Source organism: Panthera pardus, unplaced genomic scaffold, assembly GCF_024362965.1.
Source record: "Panthera pardus isolate Hobbes unplaced genomic scaffold, ASM2436296v1 HiC_scaffold_2, whole genome shotgun sequence".
Classification (NCBI taxonomy): Eukaryota; Metazoa; Chordata; class Mammalia; order Carnivora; family Felidae; genus Panthera; species Panthera pardus.
In genome coordinates this window covers 110385375-110402536 of record NW_026526765.1, presented here as the reverse complement: position 1 = coordinate 110402536, position 17162 = coordinate 110385375, and the positions used below count along the sequence as shown (strand labels likewise).

The 17162-nt window shown below is 36.2% G+C and overlaps 1 protein-coding gene across 2 annotated transcripts in view; it reads right to left on the bottom strand.

The window, feature by feature from the left end:
- The window catches only part of DEPDC1B (DEP domain containing 1B), an 85924-nt gene that overhangs the window by 22800 nt on the left and 45962 nt on the right, over positions 1-17162 (bottom strand). For both annotated transcript variants that reach the window (XM_019414305.2, XM_019414306.2), the window contains one exon: positions 14774-14914. In XM_019414305.2, coding sequence (XP_019269850.1) covers positions 14774-14914 — 141 coding nt within the window. The remainder of the gene's footprint in view (positions 1-14773; positions 14915-17162) is intronic.

The window sequence follows — 17162 nt, the reverse complement described above, 5'->3', positions numbered from 1 at the left end:
AGATTAGCGTTGAATAAACCATAATGACATAGACTGGCCATGTTAATGTATATAGTTGAATCTCCAAGTTTCCGGGGGGGGGGGGGGCGGGGGTGGAAATCAACACTTTTTTGAGAAAAATACTTAAAATGTCACAATTTCAGTACTGCAGTTATTGATGTAAAGTGCATTTGATGCTTAGTAATTAAATTTTTCCCAATTAAAAAAATTTAATGCCTGATGAAACCAAGTATTGGTAAGAAAAAAAAAAATGGTCCAACAGAAATATATTTCTAATATATTTGTAAGTTGCTGTGACTCTGGAAAGCAATTTGCTTCAACTAGTAAAGATGTAAATAGCAAACAGCCCAGTAGTTCAGCTTCTAGATATAGAGAAAGACATAGATGTTTTGTATCACTGCACAGTATATGTGTTAAATTAGGGTGATGGGCACATAGATGTCTCTTATATTACTCTCCACACTGACAATTTAACCACTATCCTCCTCCCAAATAGTACTTAAAGTGAAAGTTTGGAAATCAGATTTCAGGGTCACTCATTTCATGTCATTAGAGAATTATTTTTTCTACAGACAATATTTCCAATAAAAATGAACACAACAACTACTAAATCTTGGCTTCTATATATCATTCTCTACTCACAGGAAGCAAGAATCCTTGAAGAAATGCCTGAGAAAGAAAGAATAAGGACCTTTCCTGCCAGAAAATAAGAAAGTGTTCCAAGAATGATAGGGATGTGGTTTAAAAAATATATAATACATGAGCTAGTTTTTAAGGACCTCCTTCAGGGATTCCAATTACATGTATATTAGACTACTTCATATTGCTCTATATGTCACTAGGGCTATGTTTGACGCATGTTGATTGTTTTGTTTCTGGACCCTGTTCCCTCTGTGCTTTCTTTAGGCTAGCTTTTATTACTGTATATTCAAGTTCACCGATATTTTCTTCTGCAATGTCTAATCTGTTCCTAAACCCATTCAATGAAATTTCCACTTATAATATTGTGTTTTAAGTCCTAAAGTCCAATTTGGTTCTTTTTCTCTGTTTTTTGTTATGAAATTATCTTTAAATGTACAATTCAGCAGTTTTTAGTATATTTATTAAGTTAGGTCCATCACCACTATCTAATTCCAGAATATTTCTGTCACTCAAAAAAGAAACCCTCATACCAATTAACACTCACTCCCCATTCTCTTCTCCCCTCACCTCGTAGAAAACACTAATCACAGCCACAGATTTGCCTGTTTTGAACATTTCATATAAATGGAATCATACAAAATAAGGTATTTTGTGTCTGGCTTCTTTCACTTAGAATAATGTTTCAAGGTTCAACCATGTTATAGCATGTAACAATACTTCATTCCTTTTCATGGCTGCATAATATTCTATCGTGTGGATATATTAAATATTTTCATTCATCACTTTTTTTCTTTTTAGTTTGTTTTTTAATTTCATTTTTTATTTTTTAAAATTTACATCCAAATTGGTTAGCATACAGTAAAACAATGATTTCAGGAGTAGATTCCTTAATGCCCCTTACCCATTTAGCCCATCTCCTTTTCCACAACCCCTCCACCAAACCTCAGTTTGTTCTCCATATTTATGAGTCTCTTCTGTTTTGGCCCCTTCCCTGTTTTTATATTATTTTTGTTTCCCTTCCCTTATGTTAATTCGTCTTGTCTCTTAAAGTCCTCATATGAGTGAAGTCATATGATTTTTGTCTTTCTCTCACTAATTTCACTTAGCATAATACCCTCCAGTTCCATCCACGTAGTTGCAAATGGCAAGATTTCATTCTTTTTGATTGCCGAGTAATACTCCATTGTATAGATATACCACCTCTTCTTTATCCATTCATCCATCGATGGACATTTCGGCTCTTTCCATACTTTGGCTATTGTGGATAGTGCTTCTATAAACATGGGGGTGCATGTTTGCACCTTCGAAACAACACACCTGTATCCCGTGGATAAATGCCTAGTAGTGCAATTGCTGGGTCGTAGGGTAGTTCTATTTTTAGTTTTTTGAGGAACCTCCATACTGTTTTTCAGAGCGGCTACACCAGCTTGCATTCCCACCAACAATGCAAAAGAGATCCTCTTTCTCTACATCCTCACCAATATCTATTGCTGCCTGAGTTGTTAATGTTAGCCAAGCTGACAGGTGTGAGGTGGTATCTCACTGTGGTTTTGATTTGTATTTCCCTGACGATGAGTGATGTTGAGCATTTTTTCATGTGTCAGTTGACCATCTGGATGTCTACCTTGGAGAAGTGTCTATTCATGTCTTTTGCCCATTTCTTCACTGGATTCTTTGTTTTTTGGGTGTTGAAGTTCTTTACAAGTTTTGGATACTAACCCTTTATCTGATATGTTGTTTGCAAATATCTTCTCCCATTCTGTCGGTTGCCTTTTAGTTTTGCTGATTGTTTCCTTCACCGTGCAGAAGTTTTTTATTTTGATGAGGTCCCAGTAGTTCATTTTTGCTTTTGTTTCCCTTGCCTCCAGAGACAAGAGGCAAGAAGTTGAGTAAGTTGAGTAAGAAGTTGCTGCGGCCAAGATCAAAGAGGTTTTTGCCTGATTTCTCCTTGAGGATTTGATGGCTTCCTGTCTTACATTGAGGTCTTTCATCCATTTTGAGTTTATTTTTCTGCATGGTGTAAGAAAGTGGTCCAGGTTCATTCTTCTGCATGTCACTGTCCAGTTTTCCCAGCACCACTTGCTGAAGAGACTGTCTTTATTCCATTGGATATTCTTTCCTGCTTTGTCAAAGATTAATTGGCCATACGTTTGTGGGTCCATTTCTGGGTTCTCTATTCTGTTCTATTGATCTGAGTGTCTGTTCTTGTGCCAGTACCATACTGTCTTGATGATTACAGCTTTGTAGTATAGCTTGAAGTCTGGGACTGTGATGCCTTCTGCTTTGGTTTTCTTTTCCAAGATCGCTTTGGCTATTCGGGGTCTTTTCTGCTCCCATACAAATTTTAGGATTGTTTGTTCTAGCTCCGTGAAGAATGCTGGTGTTACTTTCATAGGGATTGCATTGAATATGTAGATTGCTTTGGGTATTATCAACATTTTAACAATATCTGTTCTTCCTATCCAGGAGCATGGAATCTTTTTCATTTTTTTGTGTCTTCAAATTCTTTCATAAGCTTTCTATAATTTTCAGATTTTTTACCTCTTTGGTTAGATTTATTCCTAGGTATTTTATGGTTTTTGGTGCAACTGTAAATGGGATCAATTGCTTGATTTCTCTGTCGCTTCATTGTTGGTGTATAGGAATGCAACTGATTTCTGTGTGTTGATTTTATATCCTGCAACTTTGCTGAATTCATGAATCAGTTCTAGCAGTTTTTTGGTGGAATCTTTTGGGTTTTCCATATAGAATATCATGTCATCTGCAAAGAGTGAAAGTTTGACCGCCTCCTGGCCCATCTGGATGCCTCTGATTTCTTTGTGTTGTCTGATTGCTGAGGCTAAGACTTCCAATACTATGTTGAATAACAGTGGTGAGAGTGGACATCCCTGTCTTGTTCCTGACCTTAGGGGAAAGCTCTCAGTTTGTCACCATTGAGGATGATATAGCCGTTGGGTCCTTCACATATGGCTTTTATGACCTCGAGGTATGCTCCTTCTATCCCTACTTTGAGGGTTTTTATCAAGAAAGGATGCTGTATTTTGTCAAATGCTTTCTCTGCATCTATTGAGAGGATCATATGGTTCTTGTCCTTTCTTTTACTGATGTGATGAATCCCGTGAATTGTTTTGCAGATATTGAACCAGCCCTGCATCCCAGGTATAAATCCCACTTGGTCATGGTGAATAATTTTTTTAATGTATTATTGGATCTGGTTGGCTAATATCTTGTTGAGGATTTTTGTATCCATGTTCATCAGGGAAATTGGTCTATAGTTCTCCTTTTTAGTGGGGTCTCTGTCTGGTTTTGGAATCAAGGTAATGCTGGCTTCATAGAAAGAGTTTGGAAGTTTTCCTTCCATTTCTATTTTTTGGAACAGTTTCAAGAGAATAGGTGTTAACTCTTCCTTAAATGTTTGGTAGAATTCCCCTGGAAAGCCATTTGGTCCTGGACACTTGTTTTTTGGCAGATTTTTTATTACTAATTCGATTTCCTTACTGGTTATGGGTCTGTTTAAATTTTCTATTTCTTCCTGTTTCAGTTTTGGTAGTATATATGTTTCTAGGAATTTGTCCATTTCTTCCAGATTACCCACTGGCATACAATTGCTCATAATATTCTCTTATTATTGTTTTTATTTCTGTTGTGTTGGTTGTGATCTCTCTTCTTTCATTCTTGATTTTACTTATTTGGGTCCTTTCCTTTTTCTTCTGGATCAAACTGGCTAGTGGTTTATCAATTTTGTTAATTCTTTCAAAGAACAAGCTTCTAGTTTCATTGATCTGTTTTTTTGGTTTCGATAGCATTAATTTCTGCTCTAATCTTTATTATTTCCTGTCTTCTGCTGGTTTGGGGTTTTATTTGCTGTTCTTTTCCCATCTCCTTAAGGCATAAGGTTAGATTGTGTATCTGAGATCTTTCTTCCTTCTTTAGGAAGGCCTGGATTGCTATATACTTTCCTCTTATGACTGCCTTTGCTGCGTCCCAGAGGTTTGGGGTTGTGGTGTTATCAGTTTCATTGACTTCCATATATTTTTTAATTTCCTCTTTAACTGCTTGGTTAGCCCATTCATTCTTTACTAGGATGTTCTTCAGTCTCCAAGTATTTGTTACCTTTGCAAATTTTTTCTTGTGGTTGATTTCGAGTTTCATAGCATTATGGTCTGAAAATATGCACGGTATGATCTTGATCTTTTTGTACTTACTTAGGGCTGATTTGTGTCCCAGTATATGGTCTATTCTGGAGAACGTTCCATGTGCACTGGAGAAGAATGTATATTCTGCTGCTTTAGGATGAAATGTTCTGAACATATCTGTTAAGTCCATCTGGTCCAGTGTGTCATTCAAAGCCATTGTTTCCTTGTTGATTTTGTGTTTAGATGATCTGTCCATTGCTGAAGGAGGGTGTTGAAGTCCCCTACTATAATGGTATTATTATCAATGAGTGTCTTTATGTTTGTGATTAATTGATTTATATATTTGAGTGCTCTCATATTTGGAGCATAAATGTTTACAATTGTTAGGTCTTCTTGGTGGATAGACCCCTTAATTATGATATAATGCCCTTCTTCATCTCTTCTTACAATCTTTATTTTAAAGTCTAGATTGAGTGATATAAACATGGCTTTCTTTCATCGGCTATTAGCATGATAGATGGTTCTCCATCCCCTTATTTTCAATCTGAAGGTATCTTTAGGTCTAAAGTGGGTCTCTTGTAAACAGCATATAGATGGATATTGTTTTCTTATCCATTCTGTTAACCTATGTCTTTTGATTGGAGCATTGAGTCCATTGACATTTAGAGTGAGTACTGAAAGATATGAATTTGTTGTCATTATGATGCTTATAGAGTTGGAGTGTTGGTGGTGTTCTCTGGTCGTTTCTAATCTTTTGTTGCTTTTGGTGTGTATATATATATTTTCATCTTTTCCCTCCTCAGAAAAGTCCCCCTTAAAATTTCTTGCAGCGCTAGTTTAGTGGTCACAAACTCCTTTAATTTTTGTCTGGGAAACTTTTTATCTCTCCTTCTATTTTGAATGACAGCCTTGCTGGATAAAAAATTCTTGGCTGCATATTTTTCTGATTCAGCACACTGAATATATCCTGCGACCACCAGGTATCAAGCTGTGGAGTTGCAGTCTTTGCGCTCCCCTTGTTTACAGTCTTAATGGAATTTAAACCCTCTTCTTTCTCCTTTCTCCCTTTTCAGTTTAGTCCCTGCGGCTGTTTCCAATTTTCCACTTTCTCTCCAGCTGCTTTTGGGGAGGGGTGCTTTTCCCATATCCCCCCACCCCGTATCTGTCCTCTCTCCACCCACAAAAGCACCTCCCTTCTCGTGGCTTCTCGCTCCCCAAGTTTACCTCTCCCCACCACGTACCTGCTGAGTTCAGTGGTTCAAGTTGTGCAGATTGTTGTGTTAATCCTCAGATCGGTTTTCTAGGTGTATAGGATGGTTTAGTGTTGGTCTGGCTGTATTTCATGGATGCAAGACACACAAAAAGCTTCCATGCTGTTCTGCCATCTTGGCTCCTCCCTCATTCATCATTTCATGGAGATCTCCATTATTTCCACTTTTTGGTTGTTATGAATAATGCTGCCATCAACATTTAGTGGTTGTGTGACATATGTTATCGACTGTTTGGTATATAGCTAAGAGTGGAACTGCTGACTCATATGGCAATGTTTAACCTTTTTTAAAGAAATGCCAAACTGTTTTATAAAAAGGCTATGCCAAAGTAGTTAAGACTTGCCCCAAGAATATATCCGGGGGACGCCTGGGTGGCTCATCAATTGAGCATACGACTTCAGCTCAGGTCATCCTCTCATAGTCTGTGAGTTCAAGGCCCATGTTGGGCTCTGTGCTAACAGCTCAGAGCCTGGAGCCTGCTTTCAATTCTGTGTCTCCCTCTCTCTCTGCCCCTCCCCCACCCCCATCTCTCTCTCAAAAATAAATAAACACAAAATACACCTGGGATTCACACCAATGTGTTCTTCCTCCCTTACACACATAATTATCAACATATAATCATCAACCTGCTTCCAATAAACTCTACTTGGTTTTAATTTAGTTTTAAAATTGACGGTCAGCAATTATTAATTGCTAATTAAAAGATTACACTCTTGAATTAATACCATACTCTATATCCTTTATTAACACTGACAGATATATTTTTCTTGACTATTCTAAGAGTCCTAAAGAAAAAAAATAATAATTTTGGAGTAGGTTTAAAAAGTTTATCTGTCAGCCATCCATCATCGTGTTATATCATTAAGGAGTCTACCACCAAAATCTTCAGGAATCTGAAAAAAAAAGTCTTCAAGCTCTAGTAGCCATTAAGTAAATCTATATTTTAAAAGAAATTGAACCTAGGGAATAAAGGAGACATAAACTAATAGCATTGCTCAACCACATCAAAGCCACAACTTGTAATCACAAAAATATTAACTGGTAGGAAGTTTAGAAAACTGGCAGGGGAATACTTTATAAATTATTCTTTTTAAATATTTTGGAAAGTTTCAAGAGGCAATAGCATAAAAAGTCATAGTCCTAGAATTCCCTTAGCATTAGAAATATAGATATTATAGACAAGGGGAAAAACATGGTCCCAAAGACATTTAACTGTGCCCCAGTTTATCACATCACTATACATGCCAGAGAAAAATAGAAGACTAGATTAAAAGTAAAAATATTTGTAGAATGTGGCAATTTGCAACACTTCCATGCCATTAATCTTGATGAGAGTAGATAGTTCTACTACATGTAAAAGCACATGAATTTCACAAAATACTTTTTGAACTAAAGTACAAGATCTTCCACTACAGAAAGGAATTTTAAAAGCGTGATAGTGGTTTTGAAGCTTATTTTTCTGTCTTTAAAAATCAGAATAAAAAAATAAGAGCAGCTAATATATATTATATATATATAATATATATATAATATATATAATAATAAAACTAATTTTTTTATGGGAGAAGAAAATAGTTAACATTAATGGAATTAACATTAAACATACTTTATTATGTACCTAATAGTGTTCTAAACACTAAACATTATCTCGTTTAATCTTTACAAAAACTCTATAAGGTATTTAACCATCATTAATCCCACTTACAGATAAAGACAGTGAGGCTTAAAGAAATGAGGTCACTTGCCCAAATCACACAGCTAGTTAGTGGCAAAGTGGGGTGTGAGCTTACTTACATGGTCTAGGGCAGACACGCCTCAATACCATTCTATATTACTGACTTTGTCCATGTGGCCAATTATTTCCTAAGGATAAATTCCTATAAGTAGAAATGTTGGCTCAAAGAATATGCACAAATATTTCATACGCAGATAGTCAAAATATCACTCTGCATTCTTCAACTGGGGGCAGAAGTAGATGGTAAAAAGAAGAGAATTTCTCAACATAGTGAAATCTGAAACTAGTTCCTTTATACCAGAGAGAGCACATAAAACCATTTCTTCTCCTCATTTCTCTCTCATCAAGTAAAACTACAATGTAGTGTGACCCTGAAGAAACCTCCAAACCACTTTAAAATGCTAATTCCACCACAAAAAGAAGGACAAATTGAATGTAACTCTAAACAATATGATCCATAGGGGCCGCCTGGGTGGCTCAGTAGGTTAAGTGGCCGATTCTTGATTTTGGCTCATGTCATGATCTCACAGTTCATGGGTTCAAGCCCCACATCAGGCTCTGGGCTGACAGCACCAAGCCTTCTTGGGATTCTCTCTCTCCCTCTCTGCCTCTTCTGTGTTTGTGTTCTCCCTCTCCCCCACCCTCTCTCTCTCAAAATAAATAAACTTAAAAAAATATATATGATCCATAAGTAAAAAGTTATTTTTTTATCGAAATTTAAAGGACAAACCACATATAGCATAAGCATCTTTCACCATTAACTACTATTACTAGTAATATCTGAGAAATATTACACTTTGAGAGATTTTCTCATTCATTAAATCCTCATAGTCATCTTACTATGTAGGTAAATGGAGATGAAATTTAAAGTAGGGGTTTTTTTCAAAAATTTTTTACTACAACAAAAATTAAGAAATATATGTTACGTCACAATATATACGCATATACATAGGTATTTAAAACAAAGTCTACAAATATACCTACTATGTATATTCTGTCTTTTTAACACTGTTCTACTACAGAGAATTCACATCCAACACACAGTTTCTGAAATAGTGGCTTACAAAGACTCCTGAATTTGAACCAAGGCTCTTGTATAACAAACATCCGGGAATACACAGCCAGAGCCAGAGATATTCTGGTCAGAGCTCAGGAGACAGATCGAGGATGAAAGTAAGGAGTGGAAATCCTTAGCACATGGGTGATCCATGAAGTGGTATGAATATGATCAAAGGGAAGACGTATGGGGAAAAGCTGAGATTTGAAGCGCCTGTAATACTTCAGTCCTTCTTGGCAACCAGTTCCAAGGATATTATTTTTCAATCTGTCCAAATGTCAAAGCAGGACTCACTTTTAGTTCTGCTTTTGAATGTTGGAGTGCGACATAATGCTTTCCTCAGTTCAAATACATGCAGAATACTTAGATTCTCAAAAACAGTTTAATCTGATTTCTCTGTTTCCTAACTTCTTTCTCATTGCTGACCATTACGTTTATTTTCTTTCATAAAATGTTACTGACAAAAGCACACTATAGAACTCGGGGAAATGATTGCAAGAGAATTTAGTTTTAAAATACACATGATGGTATACAGTTGAACTCAATGCACATCTTCAACAAGTACTATTGGATTCTTCAAGATCATAAACTACTACTGATTTTAAAGAGCTTCTTGGGGGCTGTTTTAGGTTTAAAGAGCTCCTGAGGGATATTAGTAGGCTCTCCTCATTTTATAACCAAAGAGTTTAAAAGACTAACTACTTTATTCTTTGGATTAATTTCACTTTGCTGAACAAAAGCTAAAAGAGTAACTTTCATCATTTCTTCAACCTCAACATCACCATAAAAATACTGAGTCTTCCTTTGCAAGAAAATGACAAGTACCTTTGGCAGCCCCAAAGGTAACTCGTTTCTTGCATTTCAGAATGATATACTAGTGCTTATCCCAATCATGGATTATAAAGATGTATCACAAGTAGTTTCACATTAAAAAAATCTTGCTATCATTTGAAAGAAGATATGGCTAGCTAGCAACATATGATTATCCTATCTTAATTTATACATTTTGCCATTTTTTTGTATTTTTCAAAACAAAAAAAATGAAACTTAGTAGGAAAACAAGTGTAACCCACTACTTTAAATTTCATGTTTTCATATCTAAAAGTATAATAGGCATTACTGCCATTTACCAATGAAAAAACCAGGGTCTAGAAAGGCAGAGTGAGTCATCTAAGTGGGTACACCTCAGTGAACAAACCAAGTTCTTGAGTTTGGAGATGTTTCCATTGGTAAAATAAGAATAAAATAATGAACAAACAAAAAAAGAATAAAATAATGAAAAGATAATAATCCACCAAATAATTCATCTTTGAGACTTTTTCAATCAGGGAAACATTTCATTATTTAGCCCCAGTGATGAAGGATGAGTGAATAAATAATTGAATACTCAAAAAAATCCAAGTGTTCCTTATGATAAAAATAAGTAAAATTAAAATAATATTCTCTATGATTAGAGATTAGGTGACACCTCAGCCATGAAGATCACATGACAGGCTTCAGAGCTGTCAGTGCTTTGTATGACAACTACCTTTGTCACCCTCCTTCCCATTCTCTAGTGGTTACATCAGATTTCCATTCTCAAATCATTACAAACACAAATTTTTATTTCTGTAAAGTAGAAATGGCATTTCTACTAATATATGCTATGTTATCAATAAGCGATCCCTTATGGGAGCTTCAAAAAAAAAATACTGAAATATGAAGACTTTTGAAAGGGCCCAGCATTCCCCAAAAGGCCAGTGGGATCGAGTCTGTTCAGCCAGAGAAGGAGAGACTCAAGAAGACTCAAGTTTTCGAACAACGAAAGGAATAAAAAAAAAAAAAAAGTTTCATTTTCACAGAGAAGAGGTATAAAAAGGAAAAGGTTTATACTAAGGCAAAAGAATTCAGACTACACATCAATTGGTCAGAACTCCCTGCCTAAAGAAAGACATATCAAGAGAGACTATTTCTCTAGGGGCTTTTAAGGAAACACAAACAAGTCGTCTTTGAATTGCTTAAAAGTAGACACAGATTCACCTACCACAACATGATGCCCTTTCCTACATGAAGAGTCCCAAACTGCTATAGCACTTTTATGACTTCTTTTGCTTTCAGGCTGAGAAAGTCCTTCACCCACCCAACATCAACTATATTTTAGATGTACATTTTTTACATTTAATTCTCTAATTCAGCTGGAATTTATCCTGATGAATGGTATGAGAAAAGTCTTAAGTTTTTTCCCCCAGAAGTTTTATCAGCTATCCTAGTGATTACTGGTATATTTACAAACAGCTTAGATATTTTGTTATAGCCAAGAAATACCTAGGCACTTTCCTAAATTGCTATATTTAAGGAGCAACTAACCCCACTTTATTCCAGCAACTGACTTAACAGTAGTCATTTTATTTGGAGGTGATTCAACATCCTTACCTTGGCTCATCTACATCTTCAAAAACTCCAGCCATAAGCCCTGGGCTCTGAGAGCAAAGAGAACCACCAGCAAGAACTTTGGACTAACATGGGCAAGAGCCCTCTGTCTGGTCAAGCAAACCAACTAGGCACTCTCTGAAAAAAAGAATTGTTTTCCCTTAAGAATTACTATGGGACACAGACCCTAAGATAACTTGAAGAACGTAACAAGAGGAAATAAGTCCATGATGGCATATAGCTCCACAGGATATCTGAGAAGTCATCAGACAAAAGAATCAAAGATTGGAAAGTTAACCCTTATAGGTGTCTCTGGCTTAAAAAATACATAGAAGATCTCAGCTATTTAGTTTGATAATCCAGTGTACGATCAATCTAGTGAATTTCAATGGCATTTTCTAAACTTGACATTTTAGAAGCTAGGGAGCAGGAAAGAGCTACTCAGTATTCCAGCCTCTGAGCAAATAAACCAGGAGCCAAAAGCCCAAGTGCCTGCAGGAGCAGACAAAAGGGATAAATGAGCAAAGAGTCAAGTGAACTTAGCTTCAGAGTCTGAGAAGCAGTGGGAAGCACTGCAAATTGGAGTTTGTGTCCCTGGAACACTTGCTCCTTCTAGTGGCGGCACTAGCCACACAGATGCGACAGTTGGTGCCCATGTAAATTCAAGCCCAGAGCAGCCACATTTTCCACTTTTTCTCTTCACAAATTTACAAATTCTTACCTGAACTTCCTGTTTCTTAAAGTTTGGCAATTAATTACATTTTCTTTTTAAAACACAGGGGTCGGTGTGCCAGGGTGGCTTAGTCGGTTGAGCGTCTGACTTCAGCTCAAGCTCACAGTTTGTGAGTTCAAGCCACACGTTGGGCTTTGTGCTGATGGCTCAGAGCCTGGAGCCTGCTTCTGATTCTGAGTCTCCCTCTGCCACACCCCGCCCATACTCTGTCTCCATCTCTGTCTCTGTCTCTCTCTCTCAAAAATAAATAAACATTAACAAAACAAAATAAAACAAAACACAGAGGTCAAATCAGATGTATTTATAACTCAGATCTGGCCCAGAGATCACCAGTTTGGGAACTAAGATTATAACATTATACAACCCACAAGTCTCTCAACTGTCCAAACACCATCCCCTGCTGCTATGCCTTTTTGTGCCTCCTACGGGTGTCCATTTTTCCTCAATATGACAAATTACAGCAAGCTACACAGCTCAGTGGATTCTAGGGTACACATGGAATGGAGTGAAGGATGCTACACCATCTCATTCACCCCACTTAAGAGTCAGCCAAATTCTATCTTAATAACAAACTGACATTTTAGAAATGAAAATTTATTATTATATACAGCTATGTTGTTTGGTCAGACTGCTGACCCAAATTAAATCATTTTCTAGTGATTAAAGAATAATTCTCATAGCTCCAAAAAATCTTTTTTTTCTTTTTTTTTTTTTTTTGTTTAAGAACTCTTAGATTTTTTTTTTTTTTCACATATCAATGACTAACAGCTCTCAAGGTCACAACTTTTACATCAAGCTAGCATTATTTCATTCTAGAAGCAAGAGAATCAACCTCAAAAAAGCCCATTAATTAAACTGAAAACTATTTCCACTGAAAATGCTATAGGATTTTTAGCTGCTACACAAAGTATGCTGATTACCTACTTTATTACTTACTTATCTAATCTAATAGCATCCTACTGCAGTCCAAGTAAGTCAAAAGGTTTGAAGAATTGAGTCAACCACACCAAGATTCAACCTATATATCTGCTTTGCACATATCTATATATAATACCTTTTCCCACAGACTCTTAACAAGATTACTATACTAGATGATCTTCATTGATCAAATGATGATCAAATTTATGATAATCTATATGTCTTTATATTTCTCCTTTTACTACATGAGGATCTAAAATATATGGTTTTCATCGCAAGGTGTCTCAAACATGTTCACTTGAGAAGGACTGGATCAGAGAAGGATAATAAATCTTGACTATCTGCACACATTAGTCTATTCTTGCTGATACTTAACTGCCAAAATTCTCCAATCTATCCATCCTTCTCCACCCTAAACCCTGTATAAGTGATACTTTAGAAGGAGGCTGATTCTGACATCAATTTGGAAATAATCAGCTTTAATTCCTAGCAGAGATCAAAATGAACAATTGTGGTAGAACAGATCAGTGATGTCATAAACACAGCTGATTCACACTGGAATCTGTTCTCCAAAAAAAGTTCCAAGTACTTGTGTTTCCAAACCAGATCATTTTTACTACATAACATTATGAAAATGGAAAATGAAAAGAAAACCTAAGTAATTTTTATTCCAGTCTTTAGAATTCTTATTTTACCAGTGGCACATGGCAGTGAGTGGCTAAAAGAATCTACTCAATGAATCCAAATGCATATTAAACAACAGCCAGTATTCATCATTAGGTACTATGTTCAAAAGGACATAAGCACTCGATCCCCTTTGGTTGAAAACAAAATACCAAGACAGCCCAGTGGTCTCAAACACCTGTAACAGGCCTAATCCTCTCATCTGTTCCCAATACTAATCCCTCTAAAAACAACCTCACTCTTAAGCGCATGATTTATAGTTTTGTACTTTGTTTCTTCTTATCAGAAAACTTACAGAATCTCAAAATTTAAAGTACTGTACTATGAGATCAGGTAAATTACTCATACTATGAGTATTTTCTATGGTGGCATCCATACTTTCCAATAAGATGGAAAGCGGAAGAAAGGGCAGGGCGGGGCAGGGCAGGGCAGGGGGCTAAGCCCCCCAGTACTCAGGAACAAGAGCATGCAAATTCCTACTAATTTACATAACAGAGTACGATATCTACACAATGATCGGTCATTAAAGCAAACAATAAAAGAATAATATTTATTGAACAATCACAATAGCAACAGGAAAATCTGATATGCAAGAAGAAAGGAACAATACCAAAAAGGCCTACAGCAATAACACTGATTTTTTTTTCCTCTCTACCCTGCTTTTGTGACACTGTAAATTCTGACATACAGATCTATGTGAAGAATAGTAACAAGTTTCAGAGAATGATAAAGTTACTATATTTATTTTTCATGTTACAAATAACAAATAGCCCTACAGAAACCTGTTCCTTCTATGAAAAGAAATTAGATTTCTAAATGAAAATCTGTCTCCCATACATGACTGTTCATAAAGGCACATCCAGAGGAGTATATCTACTGCAACAGTCGATATCAAACTGACATTCTTCTCTACCAAAGAAGTTGTACTGTTTTGCACAAAAGTGACACATAGCATATTATTCTTTCTTATCAAGTAAAAACTATTGGTCCTTGACTTGAGCTTCTTAACAGAGCTTAACCATTTTCTTTTCCTCCTTCACAGAGCAGGACTGTAACCAGGCAAGCACCTCATCCCTTTTTATTTTAGAAACGCTATGGAGGTTTGACTAATGGAAATCTCAAGACACTGGAAAATGAAATGATTCCATATCAATAATACAGACACACGTTCATTATATTCCAACTTACCTAATACACTGACAAAGGCATCAAAAAGATGAAATGTAAGTAGAGGCTCTTTCAAGTGACCATAGTAATCTGCTATAGTTTTAAAGACATCCTTTTCAAATCCTAAATACATAGGCTGCTTCAAATCTGAACAATTAGGCCCTGTTAAAAAAAGAGAAAGAGAGAAAGAAGAAACATTACTGGGACGATCACTTATGAGGATTAGTCTCTGTGCATATGTATGGTGTGTATAGATATTCAAGATCACAAAAGTTTTCATGGGGAAAATTGACGTTATTTAAAAGGACATTATACATTTGCTTACATGAATACTTTATGTCTAAATCGAAATCTATTATAAAACAAGGAGGAAAATCAATGGCTTACTTGCATTTTAAGAGAAACCCACTCTTTCTTTTACATCTTCTGAAAGGCATTTTTATTAAATGTAGACAATGATTATTTTGTTTGAAATATTTGATGTTTTCCTAGGCTTAACACAGTTGACCAAGGTGATAATTATCTCACATATGTAATAGACAAGTTATAAAGCAATTTTCAAAGCTTTTTAGTATTTTGTCATTGCTATATTATGAAATCCTAGAATCAGAGTTGAGTTAATCTATTTCTGCCTCTAACTAAATTATTTCAGACTAATAAAAACTTACACTCTTTTTCATAAAGATATTCTAAAAAGGAGATTTTACACTGGGTCCTGTGATTCATTTTGATTGTAAAACTCTATGTGATCCTCAACCAACCTTTAAAAGATAGTGTATCAGGCAAAGCATATTCCAAAGTTAGGGTAACAATAAGAAGCCTGGAACAATGTGGTCCCAGCCATATCCCATGCAAACAGCAAGGCAAAGATCCAGTTGTATCCGGGACCAAAGAGGAACAAGAAGAAATGCCTAGCCCTCTACAGATATAGCAGTAAATGCCCCCAAGAATCCACACACAGACTACAGATTGACATTGCCAAGTGGAGAGACAAACCAGAGCTGCCCACGCCTTGGGGAAATGGCAAGTAGCCTCATGAGGGAGAGTTTGGCCAGTCTTCTCAATTGCTCTGACAGTGTGGAAGGGAGAAGCAGTGCAAGTGCAATGGCCAGTTCTGGGCTAGCAGAATACAAGACTAAACAACTAGATCCAAACAGAGCTCTACCCTCAGAGGAGAGTGAAAGATAAAGCCAGTAAAAACTAAAAGAAAGCCTTCCTCCAGTACCACTGTAACTAAAGAGAAAGGATCAAACTAAAAAGAACAGATAAACATTCTGGGCCTTCCCATCCCAAGGCCAATGGGACAAAGTGAAAATGGCTTTTTCTTGGTCTCCTTAAAAACCCTCTCACCTTTTAATATTCTGTATACACTTGTCATAAAATAACTTAATTTGATTGACTAAAATAATGAAAATTATGAGAGACTCTTGTTTGGTACCATGTTAACCTAGCAGCCAACATAACCATCATTCTTGCCTGCTTCCTCCTTTGAAATACTCCAAGCTTCATCGATTGAAACAATTAGTTTAATGTCTCACTAATCCATAATGCCACGAATTACTTCCTCCCAAGATAAGTATGCGGTTGATTGTAAGCAGCTGTATCCCTGAACAAACATTTCATCATTCTTGCTAAAAATATGCAAAACAAAAACAAAAACAGTTTCCATACAAATGCAAATGCATAGTAGGCCCCATGAGAGGAGGCCATATTTCTAAGATCTTCTGTTTCTTAATCATCTTGAACTTCGGAATAGCTTTTATAAGTGTTATTCCTGACAGATCTTGGAAAAGAGTTGTCTGTATCCGTTTTTGTTTTTGTTTTTTTTTTTTTTTTTTATTGAATGCAATGTACATGCACAAAGAAAACACAGTTAACCTGGTTTTATACTTAGTATCAGTTCATCATGCTGTGGCCAACCATGAGGCTGGACAAGGAAAGTATGCAGGCCTATGTGCACATGGTCTACCAATGGGCCTCAGAGAAAGAGGTAGGCAGGAAATTTACAGAAAAGGAGGCAAGAAGCCTTCAAAATATCACATAAACCAGCCAGCCTATCCTTTTTGTTCCCTATTACATGACTGTAATGGGAATCTAGACTCAATAAGGATAAGAAGGATAAGTAACAGGTCATCACTTTGATAGACTCAAAGTAAACTCAAGGGGCCAAGGAGAATTTGGAAAATTTAATAATGTCACAAAACTATTCAAAAGGATGTTCTTGCCTTTTGGTCACTTTTTTTGTCTTTGAAACATAAATAAGCATTTTTATGGATATGCCAACTATCTGTAAAACACTGCACTTGATACATGTGAGACATGTCCCTGTTCTCAAGAATTTCCACCTAATAATATAACACCACCACACACATGGAGAACATTATTAAGTTGCTCTTTACATCTTTCCTCT